The sequence below is a fragment of the Ostrea edulis genome, chromosome 3, assembly GCF_947568905.1.
Source record: "Ostrea edulis chromosome 3, xbOstEdul1.1, whole genome shotgun sequence".
Taxonomy (NCBI): Eukaryota; Metazoa; Mollusca; class Bivalvia; order Ostreida; family Ostreidae; genus Ostrea; species Ostrea edulis.
In genome coordinates, this window is record NC_079166.1 from 68,412,571 (window position 1) to 68,433,308 (window position 20,738).

The 20,738-nt window shown below is 35.5% G+C and overlaps 1 protein-coding gene and 1 long non-coding RNA gene across 2 annotated transcripts in view; one reads left to right on the forward strand and one right to left on the reverse strand.

Moving 5' to 3' along the window:
• Positions 1-20,311, forward strand: part of LOC130052770 (uncharacterized) — an 85,396-nt gene extending 65,085 nt beyond the window's left edge. The window contains exon 2 of the long non-coding RNA XR_008801164.1: positions 19,315-20,311. This is a non-coding gene — a long non-coding RNA (uncharacterized LOC130052770). The remainder of the gene's footprint in view (positions 1-19,314) is intronic.
• LOC125673997 (neuroligin-2-like) lies at positions 27-2,021 on the reverse strand. The gene is made up of 2 exons (XM_048910975.2): positions 832-2,021; positions 27-731 (listed from the first exon to the last, which is right to left on the reverse strand). Exons 1-2 carry the CDS (start codon positions 2,004-2,006, stop codon positions 494-496), a joined length of 1,413 nt encoding a protein of 470 aa, XP_048766932.2. The 5' UTR covers positions 2,007-2,021; the 3' UTR covers positions 27-493.
• Positions 20,312-20,738: the final 427 nt, after the last annotated feature.

Genomic DNA, 20,738 nt, shown 5'->3' on the forward strand with positions numbered 1-20,738 from the left:
ATCTGCATTTTTATTGACCATTGCACTGGGGTTTGAGACAGTTAAATGAGACGCAAATCTTTCATTTGTGACTTCATAATAGAATATTAACATACAAAATGGCGCCAAACATAAAACAAAACTCAATGAAAAAAGGGGTAACCATAAATTAAAATTCGGAAATATCTTAGAATGGGAATAATGATCTTCTCGTTGGTTAGTTGCGACCGTCACTGTTGCAGGATTTAAATGTAGCAAACTAAGTTTTACCAGCGACGCGACCCTCAGTAAAACTATATTGCATAATGTTGTGAATGTAATTTTCCCTTCACATAAATGTGTTTGGAATACATGTACGCTATACATCTAATAAATCTCATCAAAACAAATACTTATTATATTCATATTTGGAGGTAAATTTTGTAATAACTATTATACTGAAGACATCGATCTGCATACTTCTACATTATTTTCCCGCATAGCAGGATATGGTAAAGAGGGGGATGTCTTATGCTTAACCTAGGATATGGTTGAAAACGGGCACATTTGTATTGTGGGCAGTAGCTGAGTCAGGCCGGTGAAAATCGTGTACATTCTGGAGCATTTTCGGTGCCAGTTCTGTCCAAAATGCTGTGCGAGCCGCGTCCATTCTAGATTTTACTGATAACCTAGTATTGATATCCAAATAGTGTTCAGAATGGACATCAAATTCTGGCCATGTTTTTCGAACGGGAACTGGTTTGTTAGGATCACTGCAAAGTAGAATATGCAAACACATAGATTTACCTCTAAATTTGATTACTGCGAGCCGACAGGTATAACGACTGTACATTATTTCAATTTGGTACTCACCCTGTCTTGACAAAATTAGTCCAATATGTCATGACTTCCTCCGAAAGTGAAACCTCGTCTGACGGAAGACTGTTTTGAAAATTAAGTCCTTTTTGCATAGTGGAAGGGAAACCAAACACGTAAGGTAGTTCATCACCGTGGCCTGCTCCAGGAACCCAAGGAATCGAGCGAGCAAATGACGAGCGATGTGTAAAAAGGTACATATATGTGTGCCGTTCCGGATGCTGTACTTTAGCATGCGCACGAGCGGATAATTTGGCTGGCATAAAAAATTGGTAGTCAGAGGACATGCTCAGTATCTTATGGAGATAGGTATCATTCGTCATAGGCTCTGACCAATTTGTATAGAGAAACGACATGGCATCAACGAGAGAAGCAGTGGTAAGACCAAAACGATCTGTAAGCATGGAATTAGTCACGTAACTGTTGACTATTTGAAGAGCAGAAGATGTCGGCGTAACTTTACTTTGCACAAATGGGAGAAGTGAAACCATAGTAATAAATCCACCGTCACCGTCATTGATCCCAATTAAAAGGTCAAGATCAGCAAGGGCATTTCTTCCATCAGCTATCATAGTTTCGGGATACAGAAACACGTCTGGAGGAAGTTGTTTGATGAATTCTCCGTCTACGACTGGGACCCACTCGGGACGGTATATCTCATCTTCTTTTGTTCCCACTTGTGCATTTGTAATTAAGTCTTCAAAAGGTTTACTTCGAAGACATTTTAGTAGTTCAGCATTTGTCGCAATTGAACAGTTTAATCTCAATCCAAGTAATTTAGAAAATCTGCCAACAGTGTTTCTTTCACTGTAAGCCCATGGGCACATAGCAGTTCCACTTTCAGAAATTATTCTCTTGAAAAGCCCTTTATTTTTAGGATAGAGAGCTTGCAAAAATGTGCTGGCTCCACCAGCCGATTCTCCAAATAATGTAACAAGGTTTGGATCACCTCCAAAAGATCTAATGTTGTCATGAACCCACTGAAGAGCCATTTGCTGATCCCAGAGCCCATAATTACCTTTAGATGTGTCGTCATCTGTGGCTAAAAATCCTATCGGACCCAGTCTGTAATTAACGGTTACTATTACTACATTTCCGAATCCCGAAAGAGTAGAGGCATCATATATACTAGATTGTCCGATCACAAACGCTCCTCCATGAAACCAAATCATTACAGGTAAATTGTGCCCGTGCGCAGGAGCAAAAATATTCAATGTTAAACAATCTTCTGAAATAAAAGGTTTTCCTGGAAGCCATTGTTGTGCCATTTCAGGTCTTTGCGGACAAGCCGGTCCATATTGTGTTGCGGAAAATGCGTGGGCAAAATGGGCCTTTTTGACAGGTTTTGCAAATCTAAGATTTCCTATTGGTGGTTCAGCGTAGGGAATTCCAAGGAATGTATCAATATTATACCTGGCAGATGTAAATGATGTTGTTTTCGTCGTTCCAATGACGTCTCCAGCATTTGAATGCACATGAACGCTGGCCTGTTGAGATATGACTAAATCAGTCCAAAATATTAAAGAAATTCTAAGTATTTTCCACATGGTTTGGAGAACGTTGTTTAGCTTTATCTAGTGACCACGTCAGACTGACTATACAATGGCTCAGTGAATTGTTAAACTCCTTAGTACATCGTCTCTTTCCTACAGATAAGACACGTAATATGTACCAGTGTAGATCTCTCTACCAATACACCGACCGTTTCATATTGCAATATTTTTGAGCAGTCATACATCCCCCGGTGTTCACGTATTGAACATTGTTGAGATACTTAGAATGGTATAAACCAAGACTGTACACCATTGCATCATGACTCACTATATAGTGTGTGGTGAGACAATGATAAATTGTGTGGGTGTGATGACAAGAAAACATGCTGACAAAGATTTACTTTTCCTGATCATTATATTTTGGATTGAAATGTTGAAATTTATATTCAGTATGTTCAATGCATTTTAAGTGCAACTACCACTATGAAGTACATGTGACCCATTTCTGTAGATGCAGACGAATTCAGCTGAGAGTAAATCATGCTAATTCATGATTTTGATATTAATTTTGATATACGTTTATCAAAGGTTAAAAAAACCCAATCTTTTTCGAAATACATTATACATTCTCACCATTCATTCCCCGTGCATTCATCGTTCGTTCGCTCTTAGTTCAGAGTTTGGAGTTCACTATTCACCAACCACTTGCGTTCATTGTTCACAAAGCGTTCACCCGTCGCTCACCGTGCGTTCACCGTTTATTCATCGTTCAGATTTTATTTCTTCATTGTCATTCGGAAGTCAAAGGATCAATCTTTCTAACGACGACAAACTGAAAACGAAACCTATGCGTAAGAGTTGAAAATGTTTTAAACGGTACTGAATTTCTGTAATCTAAGTATCAATGTTACGAAAAAACGATTAGTTGCGATTAACCTTGATGTAGGGTTTATAACGTAAAGTAGACGAGATCTCCCGAAGGATTCCGTACACGACGTCCTGAGAAACATCGAAGGAAAGGGTATATGGTATTTGGAGGCCCAATCTCGTGATTTGCTTTACCAATAGTATATGTATTTCAATAATGGTAGTGTCATTAGCTTGAGGTATAATGAATCGCAAAATGAAACCTTTAAAAATCTCATTTTTAATACGACCTCTTTACTTAGCATCTCGTGGAGATCCGGGTTAGGATGGATGTTCAGTACCCCTTGCCTGTCGTAAGAGGTGACTAAATGGGGTGTTCCTTCGGATGAGACCGCAAAAACCGAGGGTCCGTGTCACAGCAGTTGTGACACGATAAAGGTCGCCCCTGCTCAAAGGTCAGAGCACCGAACATAGGCCTAAATTTTGTTGCCGTTTACCGGCAATGGTGATGTCTTCATATGATTAAACCATTCTCAAGCTGGACGCTAAACAATACACAACCAACATACTTTATTTATATAAACTACAGAAAGAAAAAGTAGTTCGCATGAAATTCATATGAAATATTTCTCGTGTGAAGAAGATGAATAGTAAGGCGCATATTCAAAACAACAAAAAAATTGGTTTTTTCTCTGTTTTGGCGATTTGGGTTTTTTTTTTCAGGTGAAGTATGAAAGGCGAAGCTTTTATTCGGCGTGGAATGTAGTCAAATTGGACGCCCAGATGGACTATAGTGCACAAGATGACACGCGTGTTGCACGTTTTCCAAACAAGAGTACAATGACACAATTACTTTATCTTGGCGGCAAACACCCTTGATCTTTATTAATCTGTACATGGACTAAGCATGTCAAAAATTGATGCGACATATAACAGTACACCCCAATAGTACATGGTTGTTAATCCTAACAAAACAGTTTTGGTGATATTAGATGTAACTTGCCTTTTATAACGTTGAAGAATGATACCTTACTGTAAACAACACTGATTAACTTATGGAACGCCGTTTATACCTTATAGTGTAATTCAGCCTTACGTTATGTCGATACATCTTTATGTTATGTGGTTACATCACTACGCTATGTGGTTACATCATTACGTTATGTCAATATTTCTTTATGTTATGTGGTTACATCATTATGTTATGTGGTTACATCATTACGTTATGTGGTAACATCATTACGTTATATCGATACCTCTTTATGTTATGTGGTTACATCATTATGTTCTGTGCAAACATCATTATGTTATGATAAACTTTCAAGTGATCGAGATTGATACAGATGCAAAATAGCGCGCTAAAATTCACAAATTCAAACAGAGTGTTTCCTGGATTACTTTTCAAATGAAATTGGGTTAGGGATGGTGACTGATTTGTGCCATTTTAGAATTTGTCGTCTTTTCGTTCTTTCGAGGTGAAAAGACGACAAAACAATAATTAGCGACTTTTCGCCTCTAAAAAAAAAAGCCCGAAAGACAACAAAATATATGTACAGGTTTCCCCGTTATTTTTTCTGTCTGACTTTATAGGAATTCATTATGAAATTTGCTGATTGTTGTGGATAATCATTAATTACATATACAAAGAAGGAAACTTTTAGAATTAAATTATGGTGCTCAGATAATTGTATTCTGCTGAAGAAATCTCTTTGTGTGAATGCTATACCAGGCACGTTAAAACAGGGGGTTGGGGTTGACAGGGTGCCTGGTCTGTCCCCCTTTTACAATTACTTTTTCGTTATTTTAACACACAAATCCCATATTTTATACATGCAAAGTCCGATTGATTTGCTGACACCTCCCCCTTTTTAAAAATAGTAATGAAAGGCAGTTGATGTTTGAAGTACTGAATTGATTGATGAATTACATATATTGTTTAACGTCCCTCTCGAGAATATTTCACTGAATATGGAGACGTCACCATTGTTGGTGAAGGGCTGCAAAATTTAGGCCTATGTTCGGCACTTACGGCCTATGAGCAAGGGGGGTCTTTTTCGTGCCACACCTGCTGTGACACGGGACCTCGGATTGCCCTATTATGACAAGCAAGGAGTACTGAGTACCTATTCTAACCCGGATCCGCACGGGAAGTGCTGAATTGAAGAATACGTGTAGTGAACTAATCTTTGCCCCCCCCCCCCCCCCCCTCCTACGATTTATAAGATAATGAGATTTGGACAGAAGTACTTTATTGCTTGTCAACAATTCTATTGCAAGTGTGAAGTGAACCCCGGCTGACCCTTCTCCTACTTTAAAAAACAATGCTACGTGCTTGTATATCACAATATCAAGAAGGAATTGTTAAACTTAGAGTTTCATGCAACTTGAGAGACTTTTAGTACTTTACAATTGAATATTTTTATGTCCAAACCCAAACTATTATTTTTCTTTTTAAAAATTCTAATTGAATTCAAATATGAACACCGATATCACTCTTGTAAGTTTGCACTATATTGTAAATACAATTTGTTTAAATAGTTGAAATTCATGAATGCTAACACTTAGTGATCAATGTTCTTTCCTCCTGTCGAATAACATTGTACATCGAAATAGGACATCTCGCGTGCGTTCTCTCTCTCTCTCTCTCTCTCTCTCTCTCTCTCTCTCTCTCTCTCTCTCTCTCACACACACACACACATGTATGTACATGCAAAGTGACGGTAAATATTATTTGTCAATCCCGAAGAGACAACAAAGTTTGAAAGCTGCACTATATTCCCTCGTATATACATGTATATATGTTTTGTGTAATCAAATGTCTATTTTGGATTGTGCATGTCATACCCGTATCACCCCCAAAATATATGCTATTGATTATTAATCTTGCTTGTATATAATTATATATAAAAATTGAATTGTGAATGCAATTTATCCAAATAGATGCACTGTGTACATGTGCATGCATGATCAGAAACGGCAAAAAACCTTGAGCGGTCAAGCATTGAATAAGGGAAAAATATTCGACTTAGATATTTCCCGATTCAACTGGAGACATCCTTATTGGCACGGGTTCAATCACAGACACCTGAAGTATGGACACTACTACTCACCCCCCCCCCCCCACCCCACCCCCACACTTCTGATTTTTCTTTGCAGCGATCTGTGGACTCCCTGTCTATCCCATTTGTAATCTTTTAACACTTTTTGCAAGTTTCTACCATTATTTTATCATACTGGTAGAACGCCAATCTCTAAAGCTTACAAAAAGCGTGAAACGATTACATAAATCGAAATTGGGATGGGATAGACAGGGAATCCACACATTTCGGAGAAATTATCACTGCAAAAAAATTCAGAAAGGAGGGGGGGGGGTAAATAGTGTCCATACTTCAGATCCCTGTGGGTTCAGCGTGTCGCAATCTGTATAATGGAATCACAACTGTCGAAATAAAAACGGAGTTTATGATTTTGTTTCGTAGATTTATCAGCAGAACGAGCATCTAACATTTTAAAAGTACACATACATGTAAATAGCTGTCTGCGTTTTCTAGGTAAGCATGCTATGTGCATTACTTATGTGTATGTACTGTATTTTGCCAGAATTGAATGTGTTGTATGTATACGATGCTCTTTATGTATTTCATTCTATCAGTATGCAATTGGCAAATAATTTTTTCGCGTTTATTTCATGTTATTTACATGATACAGTCGCTTTCATTTTGTCGTCTTTTCTCCTCGAAATAACGAAAAGACGACAAATTTTAAAAAGAGCACAGGCCATACAATGTAATAATTCTGAAAACACAACGTTTGAATTTAAGCGCGCCATTTTGCATCTGTATCAATCTGGATCACTTGAAAGTTTATCATAACATAATGATGTTTGCACATAACATAATGATGTTACCACATAACATAATGATGTGACCACATAACATAAAGAAGCATCAACATAACGTAATGATGTAACCACATAACGTAAAGAAGTATCGACATAACATAATGATGTAACCACATAACGTAATGATGTAACCACATAACGTAAAGAAGTATCGACATAACATAATGATGTAACCACATAACGTAATGATGTAACCACATAACGTAAAGAAGTATTGACATAACATAATGATGTAACCACATAACGTAATGATGTAACCACATAACGTAAAGAAGTATCGACATAACATAATGATGTAACCACATAACGTAATGATGTAACCACATAACGTAAAGAAGTATTGACATAACGTAATGATGTAACCACATAACGTAATGATGTAACCACATAACATAATGATGTAACCACATAACGTAAAGCTGTATCGACATAACGTAAGGCTGATTTACACTATAAGGCAGAAACGGCGTTCCATATTAACTTATTTGAATGTGATAGTTTTTCGTGAGAAGAAAAATTCTCTTGTTTCCAGTCAACATTTGAATATATCGATGACGTTTTATCTACATGTATTAACAATAATCATTTTTAATCAAATGTGGATTCGATATATAACCTAGTGAACTCGAAATGGAATATTGCTACATAACTATGGGAAGTCGACGATGGAGATGCTGAAATCATCTTGTTTGTCATACAGTTGAGCAGTCAGTTTGCCGTTAATGTCTACTTTCAATAAAATATCTAAGTATGAAGCAGAAGTGGACGACTCTGTGGTGTCTTTTATTTCGAGTTCACAGAGATATATCGAATCGACATATGAATGAAAATTATTATTGTTAATAGACAAAACGTCATCGATATATCTAAATTTCGAATTGAATGCCACAGCAAGAGATTTTTTCTTCTCTCGTAGAAGTGTTTGAATAAATTCTGCTTCATATGAATATAGGAACAGGTCAGCTAGCAAAAGAGCACAATTCGTGCCCACGGGAATTCCAACAGACTGTTGAAAAACTTGATAACCAAAGAGCACGAAGATATTGTCAATGAGGAACTCTAGCATATTTTTTTTAATTTTCAACTTCAGAGTATTTGTGTGTGGAATCAGAGGGATGTTTAACAAAGTAAGTTTTTGGATGACTGATCACTAGATATGAATATTTCCTTTTTCCATTGCTTCAACTGTCTATGATGTAAAAAAAAAAAAAAAGTCTTTAATTTATCGTGAGGAATTCTGGTGTATAGTATTGAAAAGTCATAGGTTTTGATGTTATTGATTTGGGAAAAGTTTAACGATTTCAAGTTTACTAAAAGTTCTTTAGAATGTTTTAGAATCCACATTTGATTAACACCACTTCTGGCATATGTAGTGGCACAGTAAGTTTGAAGTTTCTCCTTCACGGCTGTTAATATTTTCTTGAGGAGCAAAGATAGGGGCTTGGTAGAGCACTTACTGGATCCAGCAATGTATCTTTGTAAGGGTTTTTATGTAGAATTTCATCTTTTGAAAGGGCAGTTGGAGTATAAGTACGATTACCAAAAGTTGAATTTATGCCGAGCTCGTTTACAATACATTTGTAATAATGAGCCTTACAAACAAAAACAACCAAAACATATATTCCCCATGTAACCTATCTAATTCTTTTACCACTTCTGGTTTACTAAACACAGAAGGATAGATGGTGCGTACTTTTGTTTTCATATGTCTAATGCGGGATTTTAATATTCCTTTTATACTATTAACCCATTCTGACAATGTATCAAGTTCTTCATTTTCATATTTAGCCCATCGTCTGGTATAATCTTCGACAGAATTCTTAATAGAGATGAAGTTCTATTCCTTTGTTTGTAAATTTGAGCTTAAGGATCTGGCGGCATGATGTGGAAGGAATATCATCCATGACCCATGATGGTTTAATGAGCCTGTGATTGGCAACATTCATAACCATAGAGTTCAGTCTATATTCAGGTGTTTAAAAATCCAAGTATAGACTAGATGTGGCTTCTTCAAATAACGTATGTAAAACTCTCACTGAAACAGAGTAAAGTTTTGTACGAATATGATGTGGATCTAATTGTCTGTTGACGTAAGTCAAAAGCGAATCATACATTACAAATGAAAAAAACATACACCATAAATGGATAATGTATAATTCAAATGAAAAAATATACAATACAAATGAAAATTTCTATAATTTGAATGGAAAAGATTAAATTGATATTGCAACGTTGACATGCCATAACATACGCAATAAACTTTGCGACTAAATCCAACTTTTCAAGTCAAATCAAAGTAAAAAATAAAAGTGTTAAATTTTGATTTTTAATCGAGATTAATTATTACTTTAACAATTCAACGTCCGAGACCAAACACACAGATATTTCTTTATCTAACTCACAATAAGTGCATTGTTGCAAACTCTTTCGTTAAACTTTAAAGATTCCTCAGCACTTTTCAATAAGTCTTACCCAGTAACACTTGGTCTAGTGCATAAGATGAAAGGATATTAAAACATAATGGATGAAAGACCTTACACCACTATGTTGGTTCTTACATGTATGAATGCCTTCTTTCATCTTCAGCAGCCCCTCAGTAAGTCGGTAGGAAAGTGTGAAACAATTTGGAAATCATATGAAATATTTTCTTTTTCCAAAATCAACGATGACATAAATGATGATGAATCAATTCATGATTTATGGATTTGCCATATCTTCATATTTCAGCAACAATGGAATTAAGTACCATTCCGTGTTTTAACACATGCAGTAGGCATTCTCAGACTGTCATATCGCTTTACAGGTCAAAAATTGCAGGACATTGTCTTCATAGCGGTATTTCGTCATCGAAAACACATTTGTATTCTGACAGTGTGAGTAGCCCTTCGTTAACGCCAACTCTATTGATTCTGAATCACTTGTACGTGTATTTTGTGGGGTTTGTACGGACTTGAACTGTGTGAAGGGATTAGAATTACTACAATTCCAACAGAATTCAATGAAATCGTGACACGAAATATTGATCAAAGACACGCAACATTTTATTATTAACAATTATTATTGGGATTGTCCGTCATTCACAATCTTACTTTTTGTTTTCACTTAATACTACCAAAGTTTTCAACTGCAAATCATTGCGTGACGGGAGACAACTCATAAGCTAACTCATAATTGCTAATTTGTTTACTGTCAAACAGGCCGTTTACTTGATTCAAAAGTATAAATTCTATTTTGAAGTTGGGTGCAAATTTCAAAGTGTACAAAGAGAAAAGATCTACTCAGACAAAACCATAACAAATATAAACAAATTAATCCCCGATTATCTGAAAGATAATTGCTCTAAGTTAATGCATACAGAATATTAGATTATAAAATTACATGATGTCTTTTCATCTATAAACATGCAAAAATAAATGAAATTGTTTTGATACATTCAACTCATAAACGATATATAGGAATGTCAGTGGGGATAACACTGATGCGGTAGAACGTCGGTCGACTTCCAATTAATAATGGAGAAGACAAAACTATGTAATTAAATATCAAAATAATATCCTACTTTAATGAACAGATACTATATACTGAAACTGAAAACAGCGCTGTAATGATTGATTGATTAAATATTGTTTAACGTCCCTCTCGAGAATCTTTCACTCATATGGAGACGTCACCATTGCCGGTGAAGGGCTGTAAAATTTAGGCCTATGATCGGCGATAACGACCTTTGAGCAAGGAGAGATCTTTATCGTGCCACACCAGCTGTGACACGGGGCCTCGTTTGTTTTTTTCGGTTTCATCCGAAGGACCGCCCCATTTAGTCGCCTCTTACGACAAGCAAGGGGTACTGAGGACCTAGATTCTAACCTGGATCCCCACGGGAATAAACAATATCCATGACAGTAATATTATTTAATATCTTCGCTTATTATAGACTTGATCATCTCATGCTGGCCCTAATGAAAACATAAAAGACACTTTAACAAATTAAACATATAAAATATGAAGTACAAAACGTTCAAATTGAAGAGTGTTCGAAAAAGGAAACGTGTATGTCTATAAAATTCACATCTTTGTCAATTCTATGTATGTCTTTTACTGGCAAATTGTAAAACAGTAGGTAGATATCTTATAAATCCTATGTACCCTTTCGTCCTGAGATTTGGAATTCTGTAGACTTCCTGACGTACAGTAATTCAGCTTATGAATTCCCGAGAAATGCATAGTGCCATGCATACTTTCCGAATGTGACATTTTTGCTGATCGTGTGATTAAATCTCCAACGTTTGAGAACATATTGGTATAGTCATTCGTATCAATTGCTTAATGGATCCGTAAAACAAACAAAAGTCGTGATAATTTGCACACAGGTTTGATGTAATGTCTTTCACAATTCCCAGTGTGGTCAAGGTGATAATTAATGTGAGTATCTGAAATGTTAATAATCGTGAATTTGACAAGTGGCAGTTGCAAATTTAGCTGAGTGAAATACAGGTGAACTGGTTGGTGCATCGTATCATTATGTGCGCTTAACGAGGATCGAAAGTATATAACGTTCTTTAAGAGTCTGTTATACTCTGATCACAATACGGTTTGGACAACAAATATAACACATCCCTGAAAATAATCCATAGCGTTTTCATCCTAAAGTATTGTTGTCAATGTAACACTCCTTAATCACTCCACGGTTACGTCTTAAAAGTGGAGAGTATTTTCACAAACTGAAAAATGTGACTAAAGGAGTATTGTCTCTTTATACTGCACGTGTTAGATTTATAAACCAACCGTATTAAACCACCCGCCGCGAGTCCTATGTCTTGATCAGGTAAAAGGAGTAACCTGTTTAGAATAACACAGAAGTCGATATATGTTTGGTTTAAAATCCTTCCCTTGTATTATCACTCTAAGCACCAAATAGATACACGCTCCACAATCCATCTTTCATTTGCAAGGATAAGGTTAGCCTCAGGATCCCCTCCATGTACCACAGAATCTTCCACATTTGCTTCGTACTTAGATATTTTATTGAACATAGATGCTAACAACAAACTAATAACTCAACTTTATGACAAACGGGATGATTTCAGCTTCTCCATCGTCAACTTCCCATATTTATGTATCAATATTCCATTATCACCTGCATATGGTGTTTATGTCTCTTAACTGATTCATTACACAAGGGGTTCTTCTGCATGAAATTTAAAGATAATAAACAATGATCAATCTCATAACTCCTATGAGGAATACAAAATAAACAGTTGGGCAAACAACGACCCCTGGACATACCAGTGGTAGGACCAGGTACCTAGGAGGAGTAATCATCCCCTGTCGACCGGTCACACCCGCCGTGAGTCCTATGTCTTGATCAGGTAAAAGGAGTAACCTGTTTGTGGTTAGTTCAGTTCATATAATGTTGTAAAGTAGTTTATTACATTTTCAACAGTGAAATACTGAAATCTATTCATTGAATAAACATCGATATATTCACGGTTGTTATTTCAACACTGTGAAAATAACAAGCGGGACAACGGACCACCATATTTATCCCCAATATACAAGATCACCTTCATGTTACGTTATATATGATTAATTGTATCAAAGCATGAAATGCGTCATGTACCAGATGCCATCACGTCATATATATTGACTTATTGTATACTTTCAATTTCATCTCTTCTTTTTTCTTTAAAAGTTTGCGGGCATATATCACACGATATATGTCCGGAAACATTCCGGTCCGCAAACATTACGTCACAATCAAATTTCTACGCCGTTATTTTGAAATTTTTCGTGTTTTTCATCTTGTACTCAGTTAAACCGATAAAGTTATTGTTAAAAACAAAATTATTGTTAGTTTCTAAAAGAAATTGAAAGTATATGATAAAAAGGTTATAGACTTTGTATGGGAAATATGACGACCTCGTTTTTTGTCGCGGACGGACCGAGCTTACGCGCCAAAAAACTCGGTCGTCATATTTTCCCATACAAAGTCTATAACCTACAAATATGGATGAATTGCTTACATTTTACTGTGTTGGATCTAATTGGCGACAATGCTGCATGCTATGGTAAGATATCTAATGTTGTTCAAAACTTTTACAAAAGCAAAAACTGTAAATTATATAGGTCGATCTTATCCTGTGAAGTAAACATTAGGCCTACATATGTAGCCTACATATATCTTCTGTTATAACAGCGGATGCTTACTCCTCCTAGGCACCTGATCCCACCTCTGGTGTGTCCAGGGGTCCGTGTTTGCCCAACTATCTATTTTGTATTGTTTGTAGGAGTTATGAGATTGATCACTGTTCGTTATCTTCACCTTGCATCAAACTTCGTGACAAACTCCACCTTGCATTTTCAAATTTGATCAATAAAGTCCATGAAGAACCAAGATGGCTATTCTCGCTTCGTCCGTATGTTGCTAAGTGAATCCTTGTGCGGTGCAAGTGATTTCTATTTTATCAGTGTTTATACAGGGACAGCTAAAATGCTGAAGGAAGCATCAAAGAAAATGTAATAAACATAAAATTCAATGTTTTTGTTGTCGAATATAGAATGTATTTCACTCGTGAAAAAGGATTTTAAAAAATATTTGTAATCGTGCTTCACACTAGTGAAAATAGGGGGGATCCTGTCTCATTCGTGAAATAAATTCTATATTCAACAGTAAAACAGTTAATGTCCTCTATGTACTTACTACAAATTCATAACAGATACCTCAAATTTAGTTAATACATATCTAGAGCCAGAAAGCATGCTGAAATCATTATATCAAGAAATGGAGATATACGTTTTGGTTCTTTGATAGCAATTGAAGCATGGTAAGTGCTTACAGATATTTCGCAATCAATCCCTTTGTGTAAATATAAAAGGGATGTTATAAGATACTTAATAACTCTGATATAATACCACCTACTTGTAAAGTATTACATGAATTCAATTTGCTAAATGTTATTTTAGGTGGCTAAATGAGAAATTGTTGAATGAAGCTTGAAAATAACGTACTATAGGACCATTAATCGCCGTGGTTAATTAAAAAGAATGACGTAATATTTGGATACTGAAATCATTTAGCTCAAAGAATAGTACATGCTTCAACTAATGCTTGTATGTGAATGAATAATTGTTTGCTCTATGATTGTGTGATATCCAGTTGTCAAGAAATTCGAAGGTATCATATTTCCTGTACATTACATCGATGTTTTCTTTTTCCTGCCTTCGGCCAGATAGAGGAAGCGGACGTAAATGCGAAATTCGAGAATTTCTTTTTGAATGAACGCATTATTGATGACTATGATAGAACAGTTGTTAAGGTTAATGAGGTTAAAACAGTGCTGCAGGTACTCTTACAGAGCAAATTATATATTTTGTGCTGGGCATCTATATCATCGTTTCAACCTCATAGTACTAGCCATCAATAATTTATAATATACTTTTTGATGAATTGAACAAATTATCAGAGGTAGGTTTAACTCAATAGGTAAATTACTAGTAATCTAATTCAGCCAATGATAACCGCGCCAAACCTTAAATCAAAGTGATTATAAAACGTGATCAGTGAGAGGTGAAAAATATGGCGAAAGTTCAACGAAAGTTGAGGAAACTTAAAACATACATGTGCATTTGATACAAACCTTGAATATGTATACATGTATATACATGATTGAGTAGGTTAAACAGAATTTTTGTGAAAGATCATAACACTATAACTTATGAATCATATACATGAAAGGTGAAGATAACGAACGGTGATCAATCCCATAACTTCCATAAGAAACATAAGATAGAGAGTTGGGCAAACACGGACACCTGGATATACCAGAGGTGAGATCAGGTTTCTAGGAGGAGTAAGCATCCCTTTGAAATGTAGCAATATTCCATTATCACCTGCATATGGTTTTTATATATCTCAACTGATTCAATGCGTAAGAGCTTGTTCTACATATGATCAGTTTTTATACGCTTGTCTTTAGTATGTCCGTCCTTTCTGGGTTTTCTGTTTCTAATTTCATTTCTATGTCACAGCTGAAAATTGATATGTGGTTTGTTTGCGGATCACTCTAGATCATGTTGTAATTTTGATCCGTTTCAACCTCTCTTGCAGGAGTTTTTCCCCTTTATTTGAAAATATTGTTAAATAGAGGGTACATAACTTGTTAAGTTAACTTCTCCCATAATTTTCAAGTGATGGTCATCTTGTTTTACAGAGTTTTTGTGTGGGTATTCAAGATGTGCATGTGCCAAGGAATTTTATTTTCTCTATTTTTTTTTTTTTTTTTTTTTTTTTTTTTTTTTAAAGAAAATCACAGGTCGTTGAACGTAGTCCGTTTTGAGAAAATATTACATATAAATAGTGCATGATTTGTACGGTGAATTCCTCTCAATTTTCAAGCAAGGGGTATCTTGTGTATGGATATTGAAGATGTGCATGTGGCAAGGATTTTGATTTTCGTCAATTTCTGAGAATATTTATTTACAGGTTGTTAAACGTAGCCTGTTGTGAGGAAATATTACATTGAGAGTACATGTTTTATACGATGAACTCCTCTCGCAGTTTACAAGCAAGGACTTTCTTATTTTACAGAGTATGAAAGATGTGGATGTGGCAAGGATTTTGATTCTCATCAGATTTTAGGGGGAAATTACAGGTTGTTGAACATTAGTTACTTTTGTGGAAATATTACATAGAGAGTTTATGTACATGGTTTGTCTTATATGTTTCCTTCGACAGTTTTCGAGTTAGGACCTTCTTATTTTACAAAGTATTTGTATGGGTATGGAAGATGTGGATGTGGCAAGGATTTTTATTTTCTTCAATTTTTGAGAAAAAATACAGGTTGTTGGACTTTGTCCGTTTTGAGGAAATATTGTTTTAAATAAAGGGCATGGTTTGTCCTTTTAACTCCTCTCACAGATCAGAAGCTAAGGTCTTTGTAAATACCTTGAAGATGAGCATAGTGCAAGGATTTTAATTCTCAACAATTTTTGATTGTCGTCGATGTTTTAAATGTCTAAATGTTGTTTAACTTGTTTGGGGAAGTATTTTACACACAGAACTCTTGTTTGTCTATATACCTCTTGTCACAGTTTTAAGCTAATGCCTTTTATTCATGCAATGCAAATACAGTGATTAACTAATGATGGCTGGTACTACCTGAAGCAAAGTTATACAAATTATGGCTCAAGAAAAACACCCTGTGTAGGCAGTTTTACGGGCGTATTATATACCGGTTGCGGTACTCTGGTTAAATCTAGGCAGGCTACTGACAAACAAGTTGATGTTACAGGGGTTTTAACTGTCTCATTTAAAGTCAGCATTTCGCAAATTCTATGGTCGTTACAACGATCTAGTTTGCCAATACAACCTATCATTGGGTCAAATGCTGTCTAACATGTTTCGTACCGATTGTTATGCCGTTCTTGGCGTGCTGAACTTGACTACGGATAACTCCGTTTACCTGACCAAGATGAAGGTCTCACGGCGGGTGTGAGCGATCGACATGGGATGCTCCTCGTTCTAGGCACCTGATCCCCCATTGGTATATCAAATGGTCCGTGTTTTGTCCAACTCTCTATTTTGTATTCCTTAAAGGAGTTATGAGATTGATCACTGTTCGTTATCTTCACCTTTCATCCACACTTATTGACGGCCCTAACAGTTTCCAGTGTTCACAATCAGTATAAAATTCATTTAATGAATGTTGTAAATCAGACACACAATAAAATAATATGACACTAACTTAATATATTGTACTAGTAATTTAAAAAGTTTTCCTAGTCAACTTAATAATGATACAGACTGGTCGTGTTTTATTTAAGTATGATATGTTTTTGCATACTAGCATTGTTTCGTCTGGTAAATCCCTACTACGAAAATTTACTTTGAACAAGCTATCATATATAGGTACAAGTATCATTTCTGAAATAGTTGAAGATATATACTCTTTCAATACTTTGTTATAACTAGCCGTCTTAATATTTGAAAGGAGCTCATATACTGTAAAATTTCTTCATATATACGAGTAATGTGTGTAACGCTACAATTAAGAATTTGTCAATTTTAAACTAATTGAATAAAAAACAATCATCACCACTTGAGTCATTACCTTTGTTCATAAATTGAAAAAAAAAGATCATTTCATCAATATTTACAGCAATTACTATTTACCGTGTTTAAAACATTCGGAATTGTCAGTAATGGTTGAGCGATGTATGGTAGAATGCAATCTGAGATTAAAATAAAATTGGGTCTTCTCGTCTTTAAATTTGTATGCATTGATGTATCACTTGTTTGTAGTGTTTGCTTTGTAATTTACAATCGTTTTCAATTTGAATGGATTTTTTCTTATATAGATTCATTTTCCTATTTGAATTTTTTTTCTATATGATTCAGTACTGATTATTAAACCACGAATTACTGCATCATTTCTAGTTATTTAAATTTTTCTTACACCAAACGTTTTGATTTCGTAGGCGGAGGGCAATTTAGAAAATTTATTTTTACCTCCGTTTTCTTTTTCGAAAGCATAAATATGCTTACCCCAAGTCATTCAGATTATTCACAATGCATGCCTCATTGTTCTTGTATTAATTGTCTGCTTTATCAGGCAACCATATGTTTCCACAGGATTGCTCTTCCACAATAAATTCCTCATTGGGAACTAACTACTCCACCACAACAAGTAATTGGAATGGAAGAGGATTACGCAAATCAGAATACAAAAATCTGATAATTGAAAAATCTATTTAATCCTAACTGGTAAGAGAATAGTTACTATGCTGCTATTCTACATTACCATGGTATTTTTTATCGCGTACACGATCGCTGATGATGAACATTTCATTCTTTTATTTCTTTTTTATACACAATACAATTAATTTGCATATCCATATCAATACTTCTCCGCAAGTTATGTCCCTTGTCCATCATCTTGTGGTGAAAAAATCCTTATTTCCCTATGTTCGCTTTTGTAATTTTCTAATCTGTAGCTTTGACATTTGTTATTTTCTCATCAATTGCAGTCAACTACAATAATGCCCCAGTGTGGGGAAGCCCATAAACTTGTATGAAAACGTAATACCATTAGCTATAATTCACATGTTGTAATCTCCTGCATTTGGTAGGAAAACTTTTATGTTCATCGATTAACCTTTGGCCGACACCGCAAAGGGGAATTATTCAAATTACCGTTTGAAATCAATTTTGTATACGAACCTGTACGCAGACACATTATGTGCAGTTCTTTGTAATGAGACAGACAACTTTTCAAATACAGTTTATCTGTGTTTAATAAATTTTGATGTGCATTGTAAATGATCCGGAATTCTGGGAGACCTCGTCTTTTAATTGGTGACAGAACTTCATCTCTGTTATGAATCCTGTTGACAAGTATACCAGATGATGGGATAGATATGAAGAAGACCTTGACATATTGTTAGAATGGATAGAATATAACTTCGTATTCTACACGTTTAAACAAAAAATGCGTACCACCTATATTTATGTTTGTTCAGTAAGCCAGAAGTGATGAGAGAATGCTGGATACATACATATGTTACATGAGGAATATGTGTTGGTTTCTGCTAAAAAAATAAATGTAATGCTGTGGAATCATCATGGTTCGTGGGAGATCGATGTTCGTTGATTTCGTGGGCCACTCTCACCCACGGATTTACGTGTCCTCAGACATTTTTTAAACCAAGTAGAGTTATCTCTCCTAGTGACATCGTATTGATTACCCACGAAATTACGTCCCCACGAACCAGCAAAATTTTGCTTACCCACGAACATTGGCCCCCACGAATTAAAGTGATTCCACAGTAACTCCGTATATTGACTAATGTTGTCGTCGGGAATATTCAACGGATCTTTCTCACAAAGCAGTTTGAATTGTAGCGCTCTATTTTGGCCACAATTTCATTTAACAAGTGTATCAATTATATCAATAAAAATGTTGGCTCTTATTCTTGACAAACTTCCTTATATCTTTACTCCTCACGAAAATGTTAACTGCCGTGGAGGAGAAACCAAAGACACACTCTGCCACAACGTGTTCGATAAGTAGTGTAAATCATTTGTGGATTCTCAAAAAGTCCAAAGAACGTTTTAAAAGAATTTAAAATCACATAACACCATTCTAATTCTTCGCTGAAGTACCATGAAGTTGCTGGAGTTTAACATTGACAATGTACACGTATATGTTGTCTTTAAAAGATCAGGGCCGGGATTCATAAACAGTCTTAGAATGTACTTAAGTATAAGAAAATTCTTAAACCAATAAAAAACTTAAGTAATTGTAAGATTTTGAGTTTTTCTGCTTAGTTTTATTCATAAAACAACTTAAGTGTAAGAAAATTCTTAAACAGTTCTTAACTTTAAGTGTAGTCTTTAGCAGTCTTAAATTGTTAAGAAAAACTTAAGTCAAGAATCATAATGGCCGCCAATAGAGCACACAGGCGATGTTTTCGAGAAAGAAAGGACTATTTAGCTCAGTACAGTGATACACAACTTGTGGAAAGGTTTAGACTGGATTCAGTCGGTATTTATTTCATTGAAAGTTTGATTGCACATGAAATTATCAGTAGTTCAGAGAGAAATCATGCAGTATCGCCACTTCAGAAAATCTTGCTGACTCTACGATTTGTTGCCACTGGAAAGATGCAGCTGTGTAACGGAGACGACATGGGTGTTTCCCAGTCCACCGTGTCTAGGGCTATAACTGCAACCCTCCAAAGTCTGTCCTCCCAAAGAATTGTTACACAATTCATTAAATTCCCACAGAATACTCCTGACATTCGTAAAAACCAAGAGGAATTTTTCTCTATCGCTGGGTTTCCGGGAGTTGTTGGGACCATTGACGGCACTCACATTCAAATAATTGCCCCGAGTGAATATGAAAATGAGTATGTAAATAGACACCATTACCATAGCATCAACACACAGGTGGTCTTTGATCCATTCTACAAAATCCTTGATGTCGTAACAAAATGGCCGGGTTCTACGCATGACGCTAGGATTCTGAACGAAAGCGGTCTCAAAGTACTGTTTGACCAAGGAAGGTTACCTGTCCATACACACTTGCTAGGAGATAGTGGGTATCCTTCGAAGAGATGGCTCTTGACTCCATTTTTGCATCCCAATCAAGGTTGTCAGACAAATCATAACAGGTGAGAATCATTGTTTTTCGATCCGCGTTCATGGCTGTACTGAAAGTCCTACTTTCTCTTTGCTCAAAAGCGCCCTCTACACTCAGTATAGTGGCGGATCCAAACTGACATTTAAAAATGTATTCTTATCTATTAGCAATCATTAAATAACATTATGTTTACAGGATTTTTTTTAACAATGTAAATCTACTTTGATTGTTATATTTAACTGACATGTAAAGGGTACATTACTAATATTATTTTGTAAATAAAAGAGTGGTACATTTATATAGCCATTTCACCTGTACCTGTGTCACAAACTCGGGTAATATTTACCAGAATAGATATTTATGTCCATTATTTTTTTAAATCAAAAAATTCAAACTTAAAAATTATTTCAATAAAAACATTTAGTGTAAAGAAATGTGGAGATTTTTTTTTTTAAAGAAAATAGATGAGCATTGATTATATGAGGTGGGTGGGAATTTTTTTTTACT